At 38.4% G+C, this 21094-nt stretch overlaps 1 protein-coding gene across 5 annotated transcripts in view; it reads left to right on the plus strand.

Moving 5' to 3' along the window:
* Positions 1–316: 316 nt before the first annotated feature.
* fam13a (family with sequence similarity 13 member A) overlaps positions 317–21094 on the plus strand; it is a 50864-nt gene continuing 30086 nt past the window's right edge. For 2 of the 5 annotated variants that reach the window (XM_039613354.1, XM_031752357.2), the window contains exons 1-8: positions 318–622; positions 4240–4435; positions 6957–7166; positions 9135–9315; positions 12482–12629; positions 14560–14652; positions 15352–15438; positions 20388–20632. In XM_039613354.1, the coding sequence (XP_039469288.1) occupies positions 596–622; positions 4240–4435; positions 6957–7166; positions 9135–9315; positions 12482–12629; positions 14560–14652; positions 15352–15438; positions 20388–20632 (1187 nt within the window). In that variant the 5' untranslated portion in view covers positions 318–595. Of the gene's footprint in view, positions 623–4239; positions 4436–6956; positions 7167–9134; positions 9316–12481; positions 12630–14559; positions 14653–15351; positions 15439–20387; positions 20633–21094 lie in introns of all 5 variants that reach the window. The other 3 variants (XM_039613351.1, XM_039613353.1, XM_031752359.2) reach the window with 3 other exon arrangements.

Raw genomic sequence — 21094 nt, forward strand, 5'->3', positions numbered from 1 at the left:
AAATAAATAAAAGTTTGGTTTAAATTTTAGATACTGCAAATAATAGACCTTTACAAAAATCACCGTCTGTCTGATAAAACTATATGAAGCTCTGAAGCCGTTTCCTTCTTTTGTGTGTACTTTAATACAGCGTCGAGTGAAACATTACTTTATTTCTCTTCCAGTCACTGATTAGCTCTGTTCTCTGGTAGATGAATGTTGCAGCACATATTTAAAGTTTTAGGGGTTTTAACCCCCCTTGATCACATGACCAGGCCTCTGAGCCAATGGAAAAACTCGGCTCAGATTTCAGCCTAGGAGAAGGAGACGAGGGGGGAATGAAGAGGGAGGAAGAGAGAACGAGACAAGCTCTAATCTGTGCTCATGGTCTGCCGGTAGTGACAGGACTTCCTCAGACTTTTTTTTTCCCCCCTGGTTGGATTATATGTGTTTTTTAGAGTATCTGAATGGCTCAGAGTGAGGCGCAAAAGATTCCCAGCCCTGGGAAAAGTCTAAGAGTGTGTCCTGGAAAAGAGTGAGGAGCGGAGGAGGGAAGCCAGCTGTACTTTTTCTCCTCATCTTCCCCCCGGAGTGCCGGCGTTTTTTCTGTGGGAGAATGGGGGCAGGAGCTATGACCATCTGTGTGAGTAGAAACTACAAAGCTTGAGTTGACTTCCTAATCGACCTGTGATTAAGAGCTGAAGAACATATAACGGGACTGTTCTGCTCAGTGTCTGTCTCCAAACTCATTTGTGATGGGGTGTGTTGTCTCTTTAAAATGTCCCGGAGGGACAAATATTCCTTTCCTTAAGTAAATCTTAACTTTCCCTTCCTCAGCTAACTTATTACCAAAAAGCCATGACTCATAGGGCTGTAATGACCAATCTACTTGCTTCTAATATAAAGAAAATACTTCCTCTTACTGTAGGTCAACAGTAAATTTATTCTAGCATCTTTAAACAACAACTGTAAAAAAAAACAGAAACACTGTATGTTTTATATTTTCAGTCAACACCAGCAATTTTTTCCAAGCATGTGATCACGTCCAGAAATTTTGCCCAATGGAAATAAGAGTTGTTACAAAAGCACTGCACTGGCATATTCTATTTTATTTTAATGTTTTTCTTCTTGCAGTAACTTTGAGCTCTGCAGCTGTTGCTTCAGGGTTCCTGTGGTGCTTTTGCTGCCAGTTGCTTCAATGGCCACCCACACAGGGAAGGAGGGAGGGACAAGGGAGGTGGGGGGGTGGAGGAAAAGAAGGGAACATGCTTGGGCTTGCTATCCCCTTCATGAGCAAGTAGAAGACAAGCTAGATCAGGGTTGGAAAGTCATTTCGCATTGTGGGCCACATCTTAAGTTGGCAGGACGAGTGTAAAGTCATTGTAAAGTAGTTTAACTGCACATTTAATCGCCTCAGTATAAGAAAATTGCAGTTCCAACCGTACATCCCACATGATGAAGAAGTGCTGCTGTAGTTAATGAAAGAAATCCATCAGCACAACTTTTTGGGCTTAAATTGTAAGAAATTAGTGTGTAAAATTATGGAAAAATGTCTTGTTATCAATTGCCCAAACCGCTCTGTAATTATAAAACTGAAAGTTTTCGTTAATTCACAAAAAAATGTCCTGTTTTATTTATTTATTTTACTGTGGACGCTTTGGAAATAAAAGAAACAGACATTTCTGTAACTGTGAAAAAACAGGAATTTAAATTGTTTATGTATTACTTCATTACATTGGTGTAGTATGAATTACTGTGAGGGAGTCTTTGTCAGCACGACGGGCTGTAAAATTTATGAAACTTAAGTTAAAAGTGCAAAATTTTTGACCTTCTTCACATTTTCTGAAGCCTTCCAGTGGGCCAGATTGGAGTCTGCTAGGCCGATTCTGGACCCCGGACCTTAAGTTTGACACCCCTATGCTAGATGGGTTATACTGTTAGCAGTTTATTTACAGGACAATGCTTTTAAAAGATTTTGCTCACCCAAAGTGTCGAAACCAAAGGATTCCCGCAGTAAGTGTTTGAGACATTCTGAAGCAAGGGGAAACAATTCCTTCCCTCAGGTCCTTGTCAATAAGTTTCCTTTTCACTGTCAGATGTTGAAGTGTGAAAATATCTTAAAAACGGGGGAGGGGACGAGCATCTTTGGCTGAATCCCAGCAACAATGGAGGCGATTGTGTTTGCATTAAAATTTCTGAGGGTGAACTTAACAAAAAAAACCAAAACCTGCTATAAAAACTTTCATCTCAGTGTTTACCTGCTGTGTGAATTCAGAAGCAATACTGCAATTCATTTGTATCTGCCATGATGATGATAGTAAAGGAAGATTTAGTGGGACATCTGCTCCGTTGGGCCCCTTACAGTCAGTCTCACAGTCAGACTTAGCTCAGACCAGCTTAACTCCTTAACACCTGCAGCAGTAGTAGCACAGGAGCCCAGACTGTAACTCTGAGAGGTCCAACTATGGCCACATAAACTCAATTATATACATAAACAATCATTTGTGCAAGCGGAAAATCTAAAGATTAATGAAGATAGTTTGTGTTTAGCTTGTCTGGCAACCATTAGGACATATGTGTCCAGCCTTTATAAATGCTGATTTAAGTGATAATGTATGTTGTATTAACACAGTCGGAGCATCTGCCACGCTAAAGATTTTGTCTCCTTACCCATCTTGGCACCATCTGTGAGGTGGGTTTTAATCAGCACATGACTCTAGCTTCTGTGTCTTAGCAAGTGGTGACTAAAGGAAAAAAGATTCAGTAGTAGTTACACATTCCTGACATATTACAACCACCGTGCCACTATGGACCTTATTGTAGCCACATTTTAACCCAGGTCTCTTCTGATCTTTGGCATGCTGAAAAATAAAGTCGTAGCCAGTCAGATGATTTCCACGTGTTATTGCATGGTGGATGAAAATCTGATGGTACTTTCTGTGTTCAGAATTCCATCAGTTTGGACAAGATCCCTGAAATGCAGCCCCAAACAATAATAGTACATGTTCATGACAATTTCAGTCTTTCACACCTGTTGCCCCTCATTTTTCAGTCCAGATTTTCTGTAATTTGGCATACATCATCACCTTTTTGCCCTGCTCCCCTTCCTTAAGAATGGCTTTCTGACAGTCGCCTTTCCACTGAGACCATTTCTGATGAGGCTTCAGTGAACGGTAGATGGATCAACTAAACGACCAGAAACGTCTCTCAGGTCCTTTGTCAGGTTGTTGCTGGAATTTTGATGTTTCGTAAGGACATGACTTTCAGATACTGTTCATCAGATCAGTAGTTTAACAATAAAGAAAGAAGGGGTAACTCAAGACCTTTGCTCAGTACTATAAACGTGTTGAATGAGTGAGTAATTTGCTGGAAAGTTATGGTTTGCTCAGACAGACAACAAATAAGTGTATCTTAAAGTATCTGTATGCAGATACAGAGACCATGGGGATGCTCATTTGCTTCGGTATCTTATCAGGTAAACATTATATTCAGGCTTTGAATTGGCTCAGCTTGGCTAAGAGGACATAAAGTGTAAACTATGTGTATCAAAACACCTGCTGTACTTAACTTTGATTCTTAGTTACCTAAGTACTGTTAGTATGTTTTGGTACACCTAAAAGAAAAATGTTGCTCTATTTACTCCTTTACATTTAATGTGATAAACATATATAAAATGAGACTTACGGGTCTATATCTATATGTATTGGGTAGCCTATGTGAAGTATATCTATATTATATTTTGTATTTATTTCTCAATGAGATAAGCAATGGAAAATGTAATTTTTCTTGTAGTACAATGAGCCTCTTCTCTTAAGGTATCATATCAGCCAGTCTCTCTGATCTCATATAATTACTATCATTCAGATTCCTGACAGCTGAGCATATACCACATGTGCTTCTTTAAATATGTGCTCACATGCCTATTTGTGCATGTGTGTGTGTGGTTGTGTGTGTTTGTGTGTGTGTGTGTGTGTGTCACTCTGGCAATGTCTTTAACCAAAGATGTGTTGCGAGGTAACCTGATATTTGTCGTAGCAACTCATGCACAGCCAGCCCTCCTCTTTATCTTCCCTCCAGCTCTCAGCATGGCAGCGTGACTGAAAGAGCTCTGCGTGTAGTCAGCCACTTCATGAGCAGCAGCACACACATTCTACTCTTTGGGATGAAGTGTCCTTTCCTGTGTAACAGGTGTCTACAAAGATGTCTGTCTCTGTTTCCATAGTGTCAGTGTCTGACTGCTGCTGTCTGCTCTCCCTGCAGCACAACAAGGCGGCGGTGCAGGTTAAAGAGGACATGAAGAAGATGGTCCAGATGCCCATCCTGAGACCCAGGATAGTCGCAGCCAAGCACACCAAAGTGTTTGGAGCGTCTCTGTTTGCGCTGCGAGATCAGGGGCTGCTGGAGGATGGAGTGCCTCTGGTGGTGCGGAGGATGGTGGAGCATCTCCGCAAGCATGGTGAGGCAAAAATGCATGAGAGCACTGGAGGAGTTGCAACCTTTGGCTATCTTTTTTTTCTTTCAGTTTTTGCTGAATACATTTGGGCTTGTATGCTGAGAAGATGGTGCACATACATTTTTTAACTTCCAATCTCACTGGTGTCACTACATAAATACAGCTTTATAGTGCCATCTAGGTTTTCTTGTATTACATAATTTGTCCTAAATGAATCACACATATATACAATAATCAGAAACCTCATTATGTCAATCTGCTGAGTCTCATTAATATGAGCTGGATAAGAATTAGACCAGAGCGACTTTACTAGACTACTGAAATAGAGTTAAATGTTTTTTTGTCATTGCATGCATTATTAGTATTTCTCACTGACTTGTCATCTCGGTCTTCAGTTACTCTTAATACACAACCACAATCATTTTAATACTTCACCATTTAATTTGCTGCAGACAAAAACAATGCAAAATTGAATCAATTTCACAAGCTTAAAAATCCCCAAGTTTCCATCATCATCATCATCCAAAAACCAGATATATAGAAAACAAAAGAGACTAAATATGTAATAGTTTTCAATGAGACGAACAATTTAAAAAGCAAATTTGTTAAATAAATAAATATAATCACACAAATCCACAGCTCTTGCTTTGACAAACGATCAGCCAACAGATTTCTCCAGAAAAAAAATGTATATAGATATTAATATATAAAATGATCAACCATAACGCATAGTTAAAAACCAAAAACAAAACAGAACTTGGAAATTTCTGTATTAACTTACATTATTTTCTGTAGTTCTTCTGTTTGAACACTAGATGTCCCTACAAGAAAACAATATCCTACTCAGGCCGACTGAAAACATAGGCCTCATTTAAAGCAAGTATTGGAGGGTGTTTAATTTGACTTAAACATTGCAGTGCAATCATTTGACTGGCCTGTGTATTTAAAGACTGTCAGGTAAGGTAAGGTAAGCATGGAGGGAAATAACATGATTCCTTATGGGCAAACAAACATAGATACCCTACATGTTAGAGCTGTGGATGTCGCCTTTGAGATTTCTTCCTCCACTAAGTCACCCTGGAGGACAAATTTCACTTTTGCAAGTAGTGCTTAAAGCAATTAAATTCTTTTTTAATTGGTTCTTGTTTTGTTTTATTTATCTATTTTTAAGAAATAAATGTATAATCCAGGGAATAACACTGTCACTTATTTCTGAATAGTATTAACTATAGTATTATAACTACTCCTATTATTATGGGTATTAATGCGCCATTTCTGGCATCTATACAACTATCCTAAATATTAGCTGTTAAAAATAAAGCTTCAAGGGTGTATGACATGAGTGGAAATCTTTTAGTAAGAATTTTTTTTAATATTTTATCATAGTATTATTATTATTATTTCGTTATAAAATACTAAGTGTGACAAAGTAAGGTTAGCAACAGGTGTTGATAAAGCAAAAGATAGTTGTTAAGGTTTTACCTAGCACTTAGCAACGCTAACTAGCAACAAAATCAAAACAGGTACCAAAAACAAAACACTGACAGCTATTAGCAGAAATCTAAGCTGCTAATTTCATGTGTTTTAGTAAATTGCCATGAATAAGCCTTACCATAGCCTTAGTGCATTTAGACTAATTAAAATAGTGATAATGCTAACAGCAAATACAAAAGTGTAGTTATTTAATACTAAAATGGCATGCAAAAAGCAACCAGCTAATTGTGAGTTTGGCACTAAAGTAAAAATAAAATATGCCATATATAAAAATGTCACTTGGTGCTATTTTTTCTCAGTGCGCCTTTGATCTGCTCATTAAAAAGAATTAAAAAAAATAAAAAGGTGGTTAACGGTTACATTTTTAGATTTTATATTTTTCACAATAGGAACACTTCTTGGTCACAAAAATGCTTATAGATGAAGGAAAATTCAGACTTGATAGCAGTACCACAGGATGTAACAGTGGGTCAGAAAAGATTCTTGCAAGTCATGGTTACAGTGCAAAGCTGCTAATTGCCCTGTATTCTCTGAGAATGTAAAGTAAGTCTGCTACGAAGGAAAATTAAATAAAACTTACATTTAGTATTTAAGAAAAATAAAATGTTAGCTAGCACTTAAATACCAACTTACATTTGGTATTTAAGAAAAATAAAATGTTTTTAATAATGATTTATTTAAATTTTATTTGGATAGCACCAAATTACAACATTAGTCTCCTCAAGGCCCTTTATATTGTAAGGTAAAAATCCTACAATATTAGGAGAGAAAACCCCAAGAATCAGACTTTCCCCTTTAAGCAAGCACTTGGCAACAGTGGGAAGTAAAAACTCCCTTTTAACAGGAAGAAACCTCTGGCAGAATCAGGCTCAGGGAGGGTCAAGACCAGCCTGCAGTCTGAGAGCGCAGTGCTCTATTAGGGTGATATGGTACTATGAGGTCTTTAAGATAAGATGGGGACTGATCATTCAGGACCTTGTAATTGAGGATTTCTTCATTCTTAATATTTATTGTCTCTTAACTCCTCCAGCACTGCATCAGGAAGGTCTGTTCAGGGTAAATGGAAACGTCCGTGCTGTGGAGACCCTGAAGCAGCATTTGGAGGGTAGTGGTGATGTGAACCTACTCTCTGAATCCGATTCCTGTACCGTTGCCAGCTTGCTCAAACAGTACCTGAGAGATCTCCCCGGGGGTCTGGTAGTCGTGACAGTCCAGCAGGCACTAATACAGCACTATCAAGGTAAAATAACAACATGTGGTCCTACCTTTTGTGCTTATTTTTTTATAGGCTGTGTATAAAAATTATCCTGCAACATGTAGCGGATCAGTGTTTTTGTTTTTTGTTTTTTTGACTGGCAAAATGTGATCATGTTGATATTATTGGATACACCTCTCCAGTGTAATGCGGATCTGGGTCATGACTCTGACTGGATGATCAGCAAGACTATCTTTAGCTGGTGAATTTTATGATTAGCCACGCAGTCGTCTACAGCAGGCGGAGCATTTATATACTGTGTTTGCTTATGAAAGAGGGTGGTAATATGAAGGGTGATGGGCCTGATTTTTCTGGTAAACCTTTGAGGTCATAAAAGGTAAAGTGAGTCATTTAGCAAGAAAAGCATCTGCGATCGCCCCCGGCTTCAATGCTGGGTTTAATCCGTTTGATGGGAGTGGTGTATACTTTATCTGCTGCATTCCCTTTGCTTTCATAGACTCCATGAATGTTGGCCTGAGTAGTGACGCTGCTCCTGACGATAACTGGTGAATAAGATTATTTTGCTGGCCTTTGTTAAACTGTTTTGTTTCTACCAGGCGTGTTTCATCAATTTATCCAGACAAAATCCCAAACAGTTGGTTATTAAATCTTTCTGAATGCCAGGATTTTCTGCGTTACACATTTTAATATGACAAAACTTTTAGAAATCTTAGGAGTATTAAAAAAAAGTTGCTATTGCTATCAGATTTAAATCAAAGAACTTAAGACTGGTATTAATCTTTTTTATTTCAAATTAAAAGAAAAATAAATGATTTTCATTCTGACTTTTTGCAGAAGAAAATATTATTCTCATATAGACAGTTTAGGATTACCAGTGTTTAATGGCAGTAGTCAACCCTTTTGTTGTCTCTTATTTGTGTATAGTTAAGTTAAATAACTTTGTACCATTGAGCTATATTTCATCACATATTTGTCTATAATACTTTTGCTATTTCTCTACTATATTTTCCCAGAGCTGCTAAAAATATTATATTATATATTTAAATACATATTTTTCCTCCTATTATTTCTTTCTATTTTTGCAACCACTGAAAGTTTTTCTAATTCTGCTGAAGCAGCAATTCAGACCTCATGGAAAAGTATATGATAACCTAGTGTATATGGTTACATTTTGTATGTACATATGCATGCAACACAACATGTATACTCAATCAGCTCTTTCTGTAGAAAAAACCCTATTTTGGTTAAGTCAAGATCTAAAACACTACATAAATAACAACAACTAATACATGCCTGGTGTTACTTTCTCTTCTGTTGTGCCCCTGTGTCCTCTTTGTCCTGTTTCCTCTGTTTATGTCCAGTGTACATAGCTGTTAAAACATAACCTTTTCTTGCCCTAAAATATATCAATAATAAACATACAGGTGGACACACACGCACACAAAATCTGAACTTTACTCAGCTGTCAAAAGAGCAGCTGTGAAAGCTCTAGGCGATTACTGCCCGTCTCCAAACTGAGACAGATGTACCCACATACCCACATTCATACGCATGCATGGACATTCACATAGACCTACAGTGCGCACTCACAACGTTTGCGTCACTAAGTCATTTGGGATCAGCAGTCGTATCCGTTTATCCAACTCTGACCCAATTATGTACCCCCAGTAATAGCATCAACATATTTTCAGGCAGTAATGCTCAGGTATTAGAAGTCACCATAACCCAAGATTAGATATTGTAGAGGGATGGTGGATGGAGCTGTTACTCCCTTCTGGAGATAGGCTGTAATAGTATTCATTATACTTGGAATTTTACTTGGATGGTTGTTAATTAATTTTGTATAAATAGACTAAAGCAGAATGCCCTTGTTAATGAAAAACTTGAAGCACAAGTGCATGACTAATCTTTCCACTAAAGGTTGTTTGCCAGGGATTTCATAAACTACACACATTGAATTAAAAAAAATCCTATAACCTTTTGTATCTGTAGAACGTGGTGGCGATGATGACACCTGGGCAGACGTGAGACACCTTCTCCTGCAGCTTCCAGATGTCCACTACAGTCTCCTGCACTACCTCTGCCACTTCCTCACCCTTGTGGAGAACAACCACAAGGACAACCGCATGACTGCCCTCAACCTCGCCACTGTGTTTGGACCCAGCGTGTTCCAGTGAGTGAAACATTTCTTTAGATTAGATGTGGTTAGATAGTCCAAATACACACCTGTGCACCATATCACTCCATGAAAGAGGGCATTTCTTCTTGCTTATTGATTGTTAAGAAAACAGTGTAAAATGAAACATTGAAAACATTATTATTATTGTTTAGGGGATTTTTCTATTGGGGGAATAATCAAAAGCTGGAATGTTGTAGGCAGGATAAACTAAAACAATATGATGAAAGAGACTAAAGTGCATTTCAGCTCTGAAGAGGAGTAAAGTGGTCATACTTGTCATGAACATGTCCTTTAACGTCTGTCATTATGAGACTCAGTGAACTGATTTATGGTTCAGGCTAAAAGTTATAGTCATTATAGTCACAGCCTTCTGGCCATCCATCAGTTTTCTTCCGCCTCTCCAATCCACAAAGGCCCTGCTTGGCTTGTGGATTCAAACACAGTACCTCCTCCTGTTAGGCACCCCAGTGCTAACCACTACATACCTGGTGCCTCATTTATAAAAATGTGAGAATTTTACACTCAAATTTATACTTTAAATTTCCATAAAATAAAATGCTTTTTTTAAGCTGATTCTATGTTTTTTTGTTGTGTATTTTTGTATAAATGCGTTTTTATACAAAGTTTTCTGCTTTGTAGTCTGATTAATAAACAAGGGCTCTGCCTCCGTCACATTGCCTTACACGTGAAAAATCCCTGGTTCAAGACATAGACTCCTAGTGCCGCCCTCAATCCTGGATAAATGGAAAGGTTGCGTCAGAAAAGGCATTCAGTGTAAAATCCAGTATTTGGCCAGAAGGTGATGCTGTAGTTTACTGAGTGAGTAGAGAAGCAGATTGTCAGGAGAGCATAAAAATTTCATGTTTTAAGAATAAAGTGCTAAAAATAAAGGGTGAGGAAGTAGCGCAGGTAGCAGAAGAGTGAATGATTATAAATTAAATATAAGTCACCACAAATTTAAAGGCAGTCAGTAGTTTTTTTTTTTTGTTTGTTTTTTTCAATTAACTGACTTAACAAAGGTCACTCAGAAAGCTAATCAGTTTGATTTACCTGTGCATTTAAAGTACAAAGCACAAATTCAGCTTGGTACCCTTGCACAGTGATTCTCTCTGTTGCATGATAAGTCTACATAACTAGGTTTCATGAATCTTTTAGACTTCCCGGCCTTTTTCTGTTTGCAGATGTGAAAATGTTCAGAAATAAATTATACAGTATGTGGCCGTGTCTCAGGCTTATGAGCTCAAGTTTTTCTGTTAGGCTTACTCGGCAGCCAGTTTTAATGTTAGTAATAAATAGCATTTGCTAGTAGTGGGCTGGACCCCCTTTTTCTATATGAGCTGCATATCCATGTTGTGAATCTCACAGTCCATCACATCCCGAAGGTGCTATATAGACTGAGATCTGGTGACTGTGCAGGCCTTTTGAGTACAATGAACTCATTGAACCTGCTGATTCAAGAAACCAGTCTTTGTGACATGGCATCCTGTCCTGCTGAAAAAAGCAAACAGAAGACCGATACACTCGGGTCATAATGGGATGGTTGATAATAACGGACTCAAAGTGTGCAAAGACCATACCATACCATACCATAACACCACTATACTGTCAACATGTAACTGCAGTGTTCTCCGGACTGATAACCAGCAGGAATCTCCAGCGATAAATTGGTTAATTAAGGCCGGGATTCCCATGGAAACTGATATCAGAGAAACTGTAATGGATACTCTTTCATACTGTACAGTCTGTTCTCTTCAGACTGTGTAGAGGTTATATAATTAGACCTACAGATAGGCCTGCAGCCCAGTGTACATCTCACACAGCTGTTCGGTACTATCATACAAACTTGTTATAGAAGCTGGATTCATTCTGACAACTTGGAGACTTACTTTCTATTTCAGTATCAAGATTACAGCTTAGTCGTGTTTGTTCCGTACGGATTGTCGCTTTTATTGCTGCTGCTATAGTCAGGTTCAAAGGTATAGTCAACCCATGAATTCAAGTTATGTTGTTTTGGTGTTAGCTGCCCAGCTTTATATCTACAGATGTCTGATTTCTTCTTAAATTTAATGAAAGTGACAGTTTTTTTCTACCAAACTACACATAATTCCTTATTACTTTACAGAAATGAACAGGGCATAATATAAACATTAATGCTTCCCCTGACCAGACCTTAAAGATTAGCTAGCTGCATGCTTTGCCTGATGCTAGTATTTGCTAGTACTGGGTCGGACCTCCTTTTTGCTATATGAGCTGGATATCCATGATGTGAATCTCCCAGTCCCATACATTCAAAAGGTGCTCAATAGAATGAGATCTGGTGACTGTGGAGGCTTTTTGAGTACAGTGAACTCACTGAACCCGCTGCTTCAAGAAACCAGTTTGAGATGAGGTGAACTTTGTGACACAGCATCCTGTCCTGCTGGAAACAGCAATCAGAAGACGGGTACACTTGGGTCATAACGGGATGTTATGTGTGCAAAGACCATACCATAACACCAACACCAGGATGTATCCACGTTCCCATTTTGTTTATGCCTAATTCTGACCCTGCCATCTGAGTGTTGCAGCAGAAATCAAATCTCATCAGACCAGGTTTAACGAGTCTTCTCTTGAATTTTGATTAACCTCAACTGTAGCCTACGTTTCCCTTTCTTAGCTAATATGCAGGGTTCAGGGGATGCTCTTCTGCATACCTTGGTTGTAATGAGTGTTTATTTGAGTTAGCTTGAGGCATTCAACACGGCATTTTTACCCAGAGAACTTCCGCACACTGACACACTTCAGCCTAAAGATTGTTGTGCTTGAAAATTCCTGCAGTTTCTGAAATACTCAGACATGTCCATCTGTAACCAACAATCATGCCGAATTTAAAGTCACTTAAATCAGCTTTCTTGCCCTTGTGATGCTTGTTTCAACTTCAGCACGTCATCTTGACCATTTAGTTGCTGACATGCAATTGGCTAATTAGATATTTGTGTTAATAAGGAGTTGAACAGGTGTACCTACCATACTACCATACAAGATTGAATGTAGTTCCTATTAAAGTGCTGACATTAGGGTTTATGGATATTTTTTTGGTGCTCATTTGAATGACCTTTCCATTTAAAGAATTTCAATTTAATGTCATCTTTTTGCTTTTACTTTATTTGTTTTTCTTTAGCGTGGCTCCTGGATTTGAAGCACTTAAGGACCAGAACATCTGTAACAAGATCATGGCCAAACTTATCCAGAACTACAACAATATTTTTGAGACCAACACAGACAGAGAAGACTACGCAAAAGAAGAGGCATCGCCTATCATTGCCGAGGTGTGGTATACTCACAGAAGCACCGGAGAGTAGTGTTTATGTGAAATAGATCACTGTTTACATGAAATAAATCAGTGTTGATGGTCGGGGTAATGCTTTGCAGTTTGGTAAGACAACTTAATGATTCACGTGTCGTGCCCATGCACTTTAAACAGTATGACTTCATCTATGACATCATCTTCTGCCCAGTCACCTGCATGAGTGATGGCTTACACAAGCAGGCTTGTGTAATGTCAAGGTAAAAATGATTGAAGTATTGATCTTATATCACAGCCTTCTCAACAGGTGGCTGTTTTCAGTCCTTGGTTGTTTTTATCTATTTTCTGCTTTGATGACTGATGTCTATTGATCAGCTGGTTTGGTTTGCCAGTATATATTCAGGTTTATTTTCATTACCATTTCATTTGTTTTATGAGTTACACATAATTACCAACATCTTTTTTTATGTTTCTGTAATGGTTAATCCCCCATCATATGCAAGCTCTTTAGTCAAAATTATATTTTTAAAGCTAAAATGTAATTACTGTTGGCTGGCCCCAACTTATAAATTCAGTTTGTTATTTGCCTGATAAAGAACAACGTAATTTTTAGTTTTAAACACGTTGTTGACATATTTCTAAATCATTAATGTATAATAATTTAGATATTCCAGGTGTCCAAAATTAAGTGTCATTGTGTATCAATTTCGTGAACTAAGGGGAAAAAAGCTGTATTTTCAGCTACGTGTCAAAGCATTGCCCAGACAATCCAGTGACTCTTTGTGCTTTATGTTGTGTAACATATGTCTGTCGCCATAAAAGTCACTATAAAATGTAACTCAGTATAGAATGAATCAATTTTCGCCCAAAGAGACTGCATATGAATGCAGTAACAAACAAATTAATAAAAACATTAACATGCTTTATTAATTATTTAATTGTTTAAAGATCCAATTAATATTTGAGCCGCGTAGAGAAGGCTACCGAATATTTACTGAGAACAGCTTCGTTTACCACTATCTCATGATTAGCATAATCTATAGACCAGCCTTGTTTTTTTATGTCAGTGTGCAGACGTCAACAGTGTCTCGATTGTTGATTAATGCCTGTGTGTGAAACGTGACACTGGCCATCTGATGACCAGCTACTGATGGTGGGATCTCTCTCTTGTTTTGACCTTTAGCCTCTTCTTTCACAGTACTCTCCTGTCATTTTTAACACCATCAAGCCTGGAGTCTGTGACCTATGTGACGTCACGAAAAAGCAAACTTTACAAATGACCTGATCAAATTCAACTTAATAAATTCCAAAGGTCCAGATTACTTGTAACACTAAAATTAAATCTGCAAAGACTTTAAAGACGTGTCCTTTTTTTGTGATATCATCATCCGATCACAAGCACCTGTGCTGTGTTGTGAATTCCTGTAAGGGCATTGACACTTGAGACACTGATGAGCAGTAGGAAATCCCTCACCCAGAATAGATTGTCTAACATACAAACATGCACATATACACAAAAACACTAACACATGCACACACACGTGACCTGCAGAGGCATCCTACCTCCTGACCTTCCTTGCAATGCCTGTGAACATAGCACACATGATCGGTGGTTTTGCCTTTACTTCCAGTTGTAAAACGCAGACCGGCGGGACGTGTGCACGGCAGTTTTTAGTGATCATGCGTGTTTGAGGAGGCAGACTGTCATGCTGTTTAAATCTGTGCTCAGCTGTGTTGATAGGAGCTCTCAGAAAAAAAACAACAGCAGAACCCATCTACCCTGATATATTTCATATCTACTTTATATATGAGATTCCTGTTACATGCATAAGGACTGGAGAAAAAGCTTCCTGGCCTTTATTAAAGATGAGACGTTACCTCTTTTGTTAATTGGCTGTATGTAAGATGTGTATTACAGATGTGACTCTCCTTTGTCCTCTTTCTTGTACCAGGAGACTCAAGTGGCAGATGCAGACACAAAGAATTCATCCAGCCATCTCGATGCAAAGACAACAACCCCACTTACCAGGATGAAAGTAAAGCCTGTGTGTTTGTGTCTTTGTTTATGCATTTATTCATACCTGTTATGAAAGAAGAAATCTGTCCAGTGTGAAGTGTGTGTTTGTGTGTGTTCTTGTTTATGCCCGGCATTCCCAGGTCTGCCTTCCAAGAACCCTTTAAATTCCCTTACACAGTCCATTTTACAACAGCACTATAATCTGTGTGACACAATTAACACAACATGGGCATGTTTTGGAAAAGCTGTTTTGTAATGCTATATTTGTGTGCGTCTATGTGGGTTATTGTGTAGTGACTAGCGTATACCACATGCAATACCACATGTATTGTTTTTTCCTGTCACTCAGTGAAGCAGACGATGACCTTTTTAGTAGTTTACGTTTTGTTGCTGATAACTTATCAGGTGACCAAGTTCAACCTAAATTTAAAAAGCATTAACATTTATTTTTCTAAAACATTGACAGCTGTAGATGTGCATTACTCACAATACCACCCACTGGAGTTTTATGATGCAGCGTAAAATGATTTTAGTCACTCATTTGTCTTTTGTTGTTTAAATTGTGTTGTTTCAAAACAGCGTTTTGAAATGTTTTAACCTTTCTTGATGAATGCAATGCTATTTCTGTGGTTTACATTCATACATACCTTCTAAAGTTATTCAGATAATTTTACTATGTACTATAAATCTCATTGTCTGCTGTTGTCTGTGTGCACATCTTTTCAAGATTGGCCACCTAAACCAACCAGGAAATGCAGAACTTCCGAAGAAATCCTGCGCTAAGACTCCAAATGCAAAAGCAAGAAAAAAGAAGGTACAGGAGACAACCACGTGTCAGCATGAATAATTGCACTGTTGTTTTGGCCTCCTAGTTTATTACATTTTATTTCTCACCCTCTCCAATGAAGGGCTTCTTATCTGCTGTATTGCCTTGGTGCTGATTAGCCTGAAGTTATCTCTCAGACTGCCTGCGATGCCTAAAGCCCTCTGCTTGGTCACATGACATGATTTGATAAAGGCAATTTGCTGCAGGAAACAACAGCATAGTTATTTGAGAGAGAAAAACAGTGGCTTTGGTATGCTGTCTTTGGTATGCTGTCTTACTACAGATGAGGCCCGACACTGAAATAGGCAATTAGGGGCAAAAGGGCAATAAAACCCTGGAAAATTCCTGTCTGTGCACATGTTTTACAAACTGCTCAGGAATCATTTATTGGAAAGATGTATTTGTAAAGTAAAGTTTATAATTTCTCTTTTAATCTGTCGAATTGCAAGATGGACTGTTATAAATTATTATTATTTAGTATTTTACCACATGTGCAGTTCAATGAGAGTAATTTTCTTAAGGTTGGTTTCAGCTTTGAGACACATCAAAATGATCTTGCTGTGTTTGTTTTGAGCGTAGTTTAAACAAAGCTCTGATGCCATAAACGTGTTTTTCATATCAAGGCTTGTGTCACTGTGAGATAAAAGAAACGCTGACTGATAGCGAGTTAAGCTCAGAAGGGTAAAAACATCTGCTGATGAAGGACGTTTTGCTTTCATTCGTGCCCTGCAAAGAATTTTTTGCTTTCTAGCCGAGGTTGTGTATAAAACTGAAGAATATTTTTAAACGTTTCACTTCAACCTTCATCTTCGGCTTCACATTCTGTGTGTCAGTGTACAGCTATGCGGCAAATTAAATACACTTCCAGTGAAGGTTAACGTTCGCTCATTGCTTTTCAGGTTTCTGCTGCTTTGAAGTTTTATTATAACAAATGTGACAAAGGAATTTAGCTAGTGTTCAGATATTGTGTTTAGATAAAGTTTTTATAAAAACTTTGTTCAAAATTGGCTTCATCCAGTTTACATCTGTATGTGACTTTTTTTAAGAAGTGTTATTGTGTGAAAAAGTACATCAAGTCGAATAATCACATGCCAGTAATCAGCCCGAGCACACATGCGTATGTGCTAAAGCAGTCTCTGGCATCCTCCGCGTTTGAACATTGGGCTCGCTTTGGTCGTGTTTTGAATGGCATTTGGCCTGATTTTTGCATGCAGGCTTGGCAACCCTGATTATCATTAAAAAAGACCAACATTTGGTTCTGTTGTAAAATGCAGCACAGTAATAATTTACAGATGCATGGCGTCCACAAGATTAACTTTTTTAATTTGTGCTTAACTCAGAGTATTCAGGTAATCATTTTATTGTTTTTTGTCTGAAGTAATATCTGAGAACTCTGTATAAGAATGCAACTATTGCTTATTACTAAAGAGGAAGGTAAACAGGGAAGCCCTCACATTCAAGAGGGTAGAATGATGAAATGTTTCATACAGTTGCCCAAAAGACAAATGAAGTAATCTCAAAATACAGTTTTGTGTAAACAAAGCAATCAGCTGCACTTGTTTGCACTGTTGGCTTGTTTTATTTATTTATTTCATCTACTTTTTATGTTGTTTCTATGAAGTTTTAAAATACAAAGTAATAGAGAATGGAAGAAAAAAGTCAAATATTTTCTCTGAAATCTAGTGCAGTAGAAGTAGAGTTTCATAAAGACTGTTCTCCAGTAGAGTATGGGCCTCAAATTTGCACTCAAATAAATGCACTTAGATACTTTACACCACTAAAAAAAGCTGTATAGCTTTCCCATTGATGGTTGCTAAGAGTAACAGCATGTTCGACTTAAATGTTCGACCATCAGCAGCAAACTAATGACGTCTTTTGCTTAGGAGCCAATGAAACACTAAACCCATCAACCTGAATGTCCAGCTGCTGAGTCTCATTACAAAAGCTCACAATATCCCATTCCTGGAAGTCTTAACTTCCTCTCGAAATTAAAATGGTGTTCACAGATAAAAGACTGACCTTAAGAATTTATCAAGTGATTCATGGTCACCTTAAATATTAACTTTTATTGCTATTGTATCCCAGAGACTCCAGTAAAAACTCACTTTCCCCATAAAGCCAAGCTTAGCAGTGGTTTGGCTTCTTTACTGCTTAAGACAACATATTAAGTGTTTGTTTTTTAAATGATCTCCACTCACACAGTTCTACCAGAACTACACCAGGTTTCTGAAGTCCTCCAAGGACAAAGTCTTGTTAGTCTATAAAATATTTTTATTAGCCTCAGGTTATGTCTAACAGTAAAAGAAAAACACACCCACCTACTTAGATTTGAGAGCCTTTAATATCTTTGTTGTATCTTCTAGATTTATCATACACCCGTCTTTAAACTGTGTATACTTGTGTTTTGTTTGACCAACACATTTATACTCATACATGATCTTTGGACTGTAAAACAAACAGCTGTTACTGGCAGAGTATTAGTTATTCCCTCTTGCTGAAAAAACAAAACTGTTGCTGTGGAAAATCACAGAAACGCTTGAGTGCTTTTTTTTTTTTTTTAATTGGCAGATGCCCGCTTTTCTTCTTTTGAAGCTCAAATGTTTATATCAAGAACCACCATTTAAAACATTCATAAGAAAAGATTGTGGCAATTGTGCAAGCAAGAACAGGTATGGATCACGTTGCACCACCGAGTAAACAGAGTTCAATGAGTAGAGGTTGTTTTGTGGCCAGCCACAGCTTCCTTTTTTATTGTAGCAGGTTCAGATAGAGAAAACACCGAGTTCTAAATATTTCATTTGGCTTTGTTTGCAGTCTTTTGAGATTTTACTCACAAATTATAAGTTAATCCATGATTTAGAAACCAGGTCATATCCTCATTTAGGTTTGTCAGGAATTTTTGGCCTCTTTAGCTCCTGATTTTTGTTCTAAATGCATAGGCCGAAACCAAAACCGGGCATAGAGCAGGATGGATGTTTAGCCCTCTGTTTGATTTGTATGGCTGTGTCTGTATTGAGAGATATAACATGATTTCATGTTATCTTCTGGCTAAAACCGCAGTCGCAGAGGCCTACAGGCCAGTCAGCAACCCCTGGCCACAAATGGACATTCCCTGACTAGTTGGGCAGTGGTAGCTGGAAGTTGCTAGGCTGTCGCTAGGTGAAACTGATTTCAAAAAGGGTGCTGCACCAAAATCCTCTCTACAACACAAGCAAAGTGTAGCTGTTGACTGGAGTTTGCATGGAAAGCAACACTCACAAACTACTTATTGAGCAATAGAACAATCTAAAAAACAAACAGAGATTGCTCAGTTTTCACAGTAAAAGTTGTACCATAAACAACACGTTTCTAATGGCACAACTGTTTGCAGAAGAGTCACTTCCGTGCAAACCGCAGTCTGCCGCTGCAATCCTGTAGCAGCCAAAGCATTCACAAGGAGTCAATTTTACAGCAACAGCCAACTTCCACAACCGCTCTCGACGCAGTAGTGGAATATGCATTTTTTCCCTAGAAACTGGTGGCTGCTATTTAGTCACCAACAAGCTTCTAGCACGATTCACTTTAAATTTTTAGCTAATCCAAAACTGAAGAATTGATGAGTTCATGCCATGGCAGTAAGTTGTTTGTCCATCCTCAATTCGCACGAATCATTGGCTGCTGGTCAGATTTTAGTGAAACTATCACACAATAGTTAACTAATGGGTCTTCATCAAAACTGTGCTCAAGGTCAAGTCACGTTTCTAATTTTATGGACAGTAACTTGTGAATTGTGATGGATTGAGAGCTGGATGACTTTTTGTTTTAGAAAAACACAAAGTTGTTTTATTAAAGACTGGAGAAATGTATTTATGCGTTCATTTATGCGTTGTTTAGTAGTAAAAGAAACATTCAAAATAAAAAACTAAAGATATCTTTTTATTCAAAAAAAGGAAAATACAAAAGTATAACGTAACGAAATACAGTAATATAGAAAAAACAGGCTATGGTAACATCTTACCTTTACCAAACACTGAAGTCCATTAACACAACACCCATTTCTACCATCTCTCACCATGACGTCTCCCCAGAGTGTGATGCAACATGCTTCTATCCTTTGCTAAAAATAAGCTGATGTCCACATTTATTTTCCCCCTTTTCCTCCCCTGCGGTTTTCCTGTGAACGACTGATTTAGCTGAATCAATCACAAAGCTCTGAGGGGCAAAATCCATACCAGGTCTAGCTAAAGAAGTTTGTTCGACTAATAATGTTCCCAATGATCTGCCCATTAAGTGCATCAGTGACTAAATGTCTAAATGGGTTGCTACATCCATAGATTATTGTACAGCCCATCAAGTTAAACCCCAAAATGGAAATGTTCCTCTGATAATTGGTACAAAGACAAAAAAGCCTTTTAATTCAGCTGGCACACGCTTATCTACAGACAAGCCCATTTTAGTGTTGGATATTTCTGGCCATTATCGATAGTTAAGCTAGTGTCAGACCCATTTGATGCTCCCCACAGCCAACCAGCTATTCAGCTTCAGTGTGCATGAGCAGCGAGTGCTCTCCACATCAGCGAGAAGAAAGCTCTTCGGCACGTTTCTCTTTGGTTTACCTGGTCGTGACTCGGAAATGAAAAAGTGTAGTTCTCAGAATGTGGCTTTAATTAGGTTAAGATTCTTTTCATATACAACAATTGACGGCTCACGCTGTTTGTACCCTCTCAGAGTCAGCACGGTAAGGTTTATAAGATAGCTCCTTTTTTCCCTAACCCTTTTCCAGAAGATCCTCGAATGCATGCTTTATAGTTTATAGCAACCTGAGCAAAGGTGTCACGTGTGCGTTTCTGTGTGTTTGATTGTACAGAAATGTTATCGGCAGTGTATCAGTTGCCTCCCGTGCTATCTCATATTTCCCCTCACGAGACCTCTCACCTTTCTCTGCCTCTGTGACACAGGTGAGGAAGGGGAAAAGTGACGGCATGACTCAAGTGGTCCCCCAACCCAGCCTCTCTTCCAGGGCGCCCTACCACGCAAGACCTTTCTCCATACCAATAGTTTTGCCCCTGACCTCAGAGCTAAGGACCCCCAGCGCAGAAGCAATGGAAACTACACCCATGTCTTCCCAAGCCACCTCGGACACTGCCTCCCATGTAGACCCCCAAGAGGTCAGCCTCTCTGAAAGCATGAAGGGCCTCAGCAGGTGAGTGTGTCTGGTGTAAACTTAAAAAACACATTATCGATGGCTATGTGTGATTTATGTTTAAAGTGTCATTTGTGAGTCTTGTTTTTGAAATGAGTGTTTAAAAACCCGGCTCATTTACTCTGAAAAATGTGGCCAGCCACTCTTTCAGTTTTATGACTTTATTAGCATCACAGTATTATCTGCATGATGCTTTATGACTGGTGTAAAATCATGTAACACACACAACCACAGACTTCACTGCTAGATGCCTGCATGACATTATAAGTTACCTTATGGAGTGAAATATGAAGGAGGTGCTCTTTTAGTGGTAAATAGTTTATGGCTGCTGTATACATATGCGATGTGCTGTTAACCAAAGAACCTGAGCCCGGTGGCAGTGTTCGTTTGGCATGCAGAGCAGCCTGTCACAAGAAGCTGAAACTGGAAACCTCTTGGTGTTAAGTGCCGTCCTGGAATAGC

The sequence above is a fragment of the Oreochromis aureus genome, linkage group 6 (genome assembly GCF_013358895.1).
Source record: "Oreochromis aureus strain Israel breed Guangdong linkage group 6, ZZ_aureus, whole genome shotgun sequence".
Lineage (NCBI taxonomy): Eukaryota > Metazoa > Chordata > Actinopteri > Cichliformes > Cichlidae > Oreochromis > Oreochromis aureus.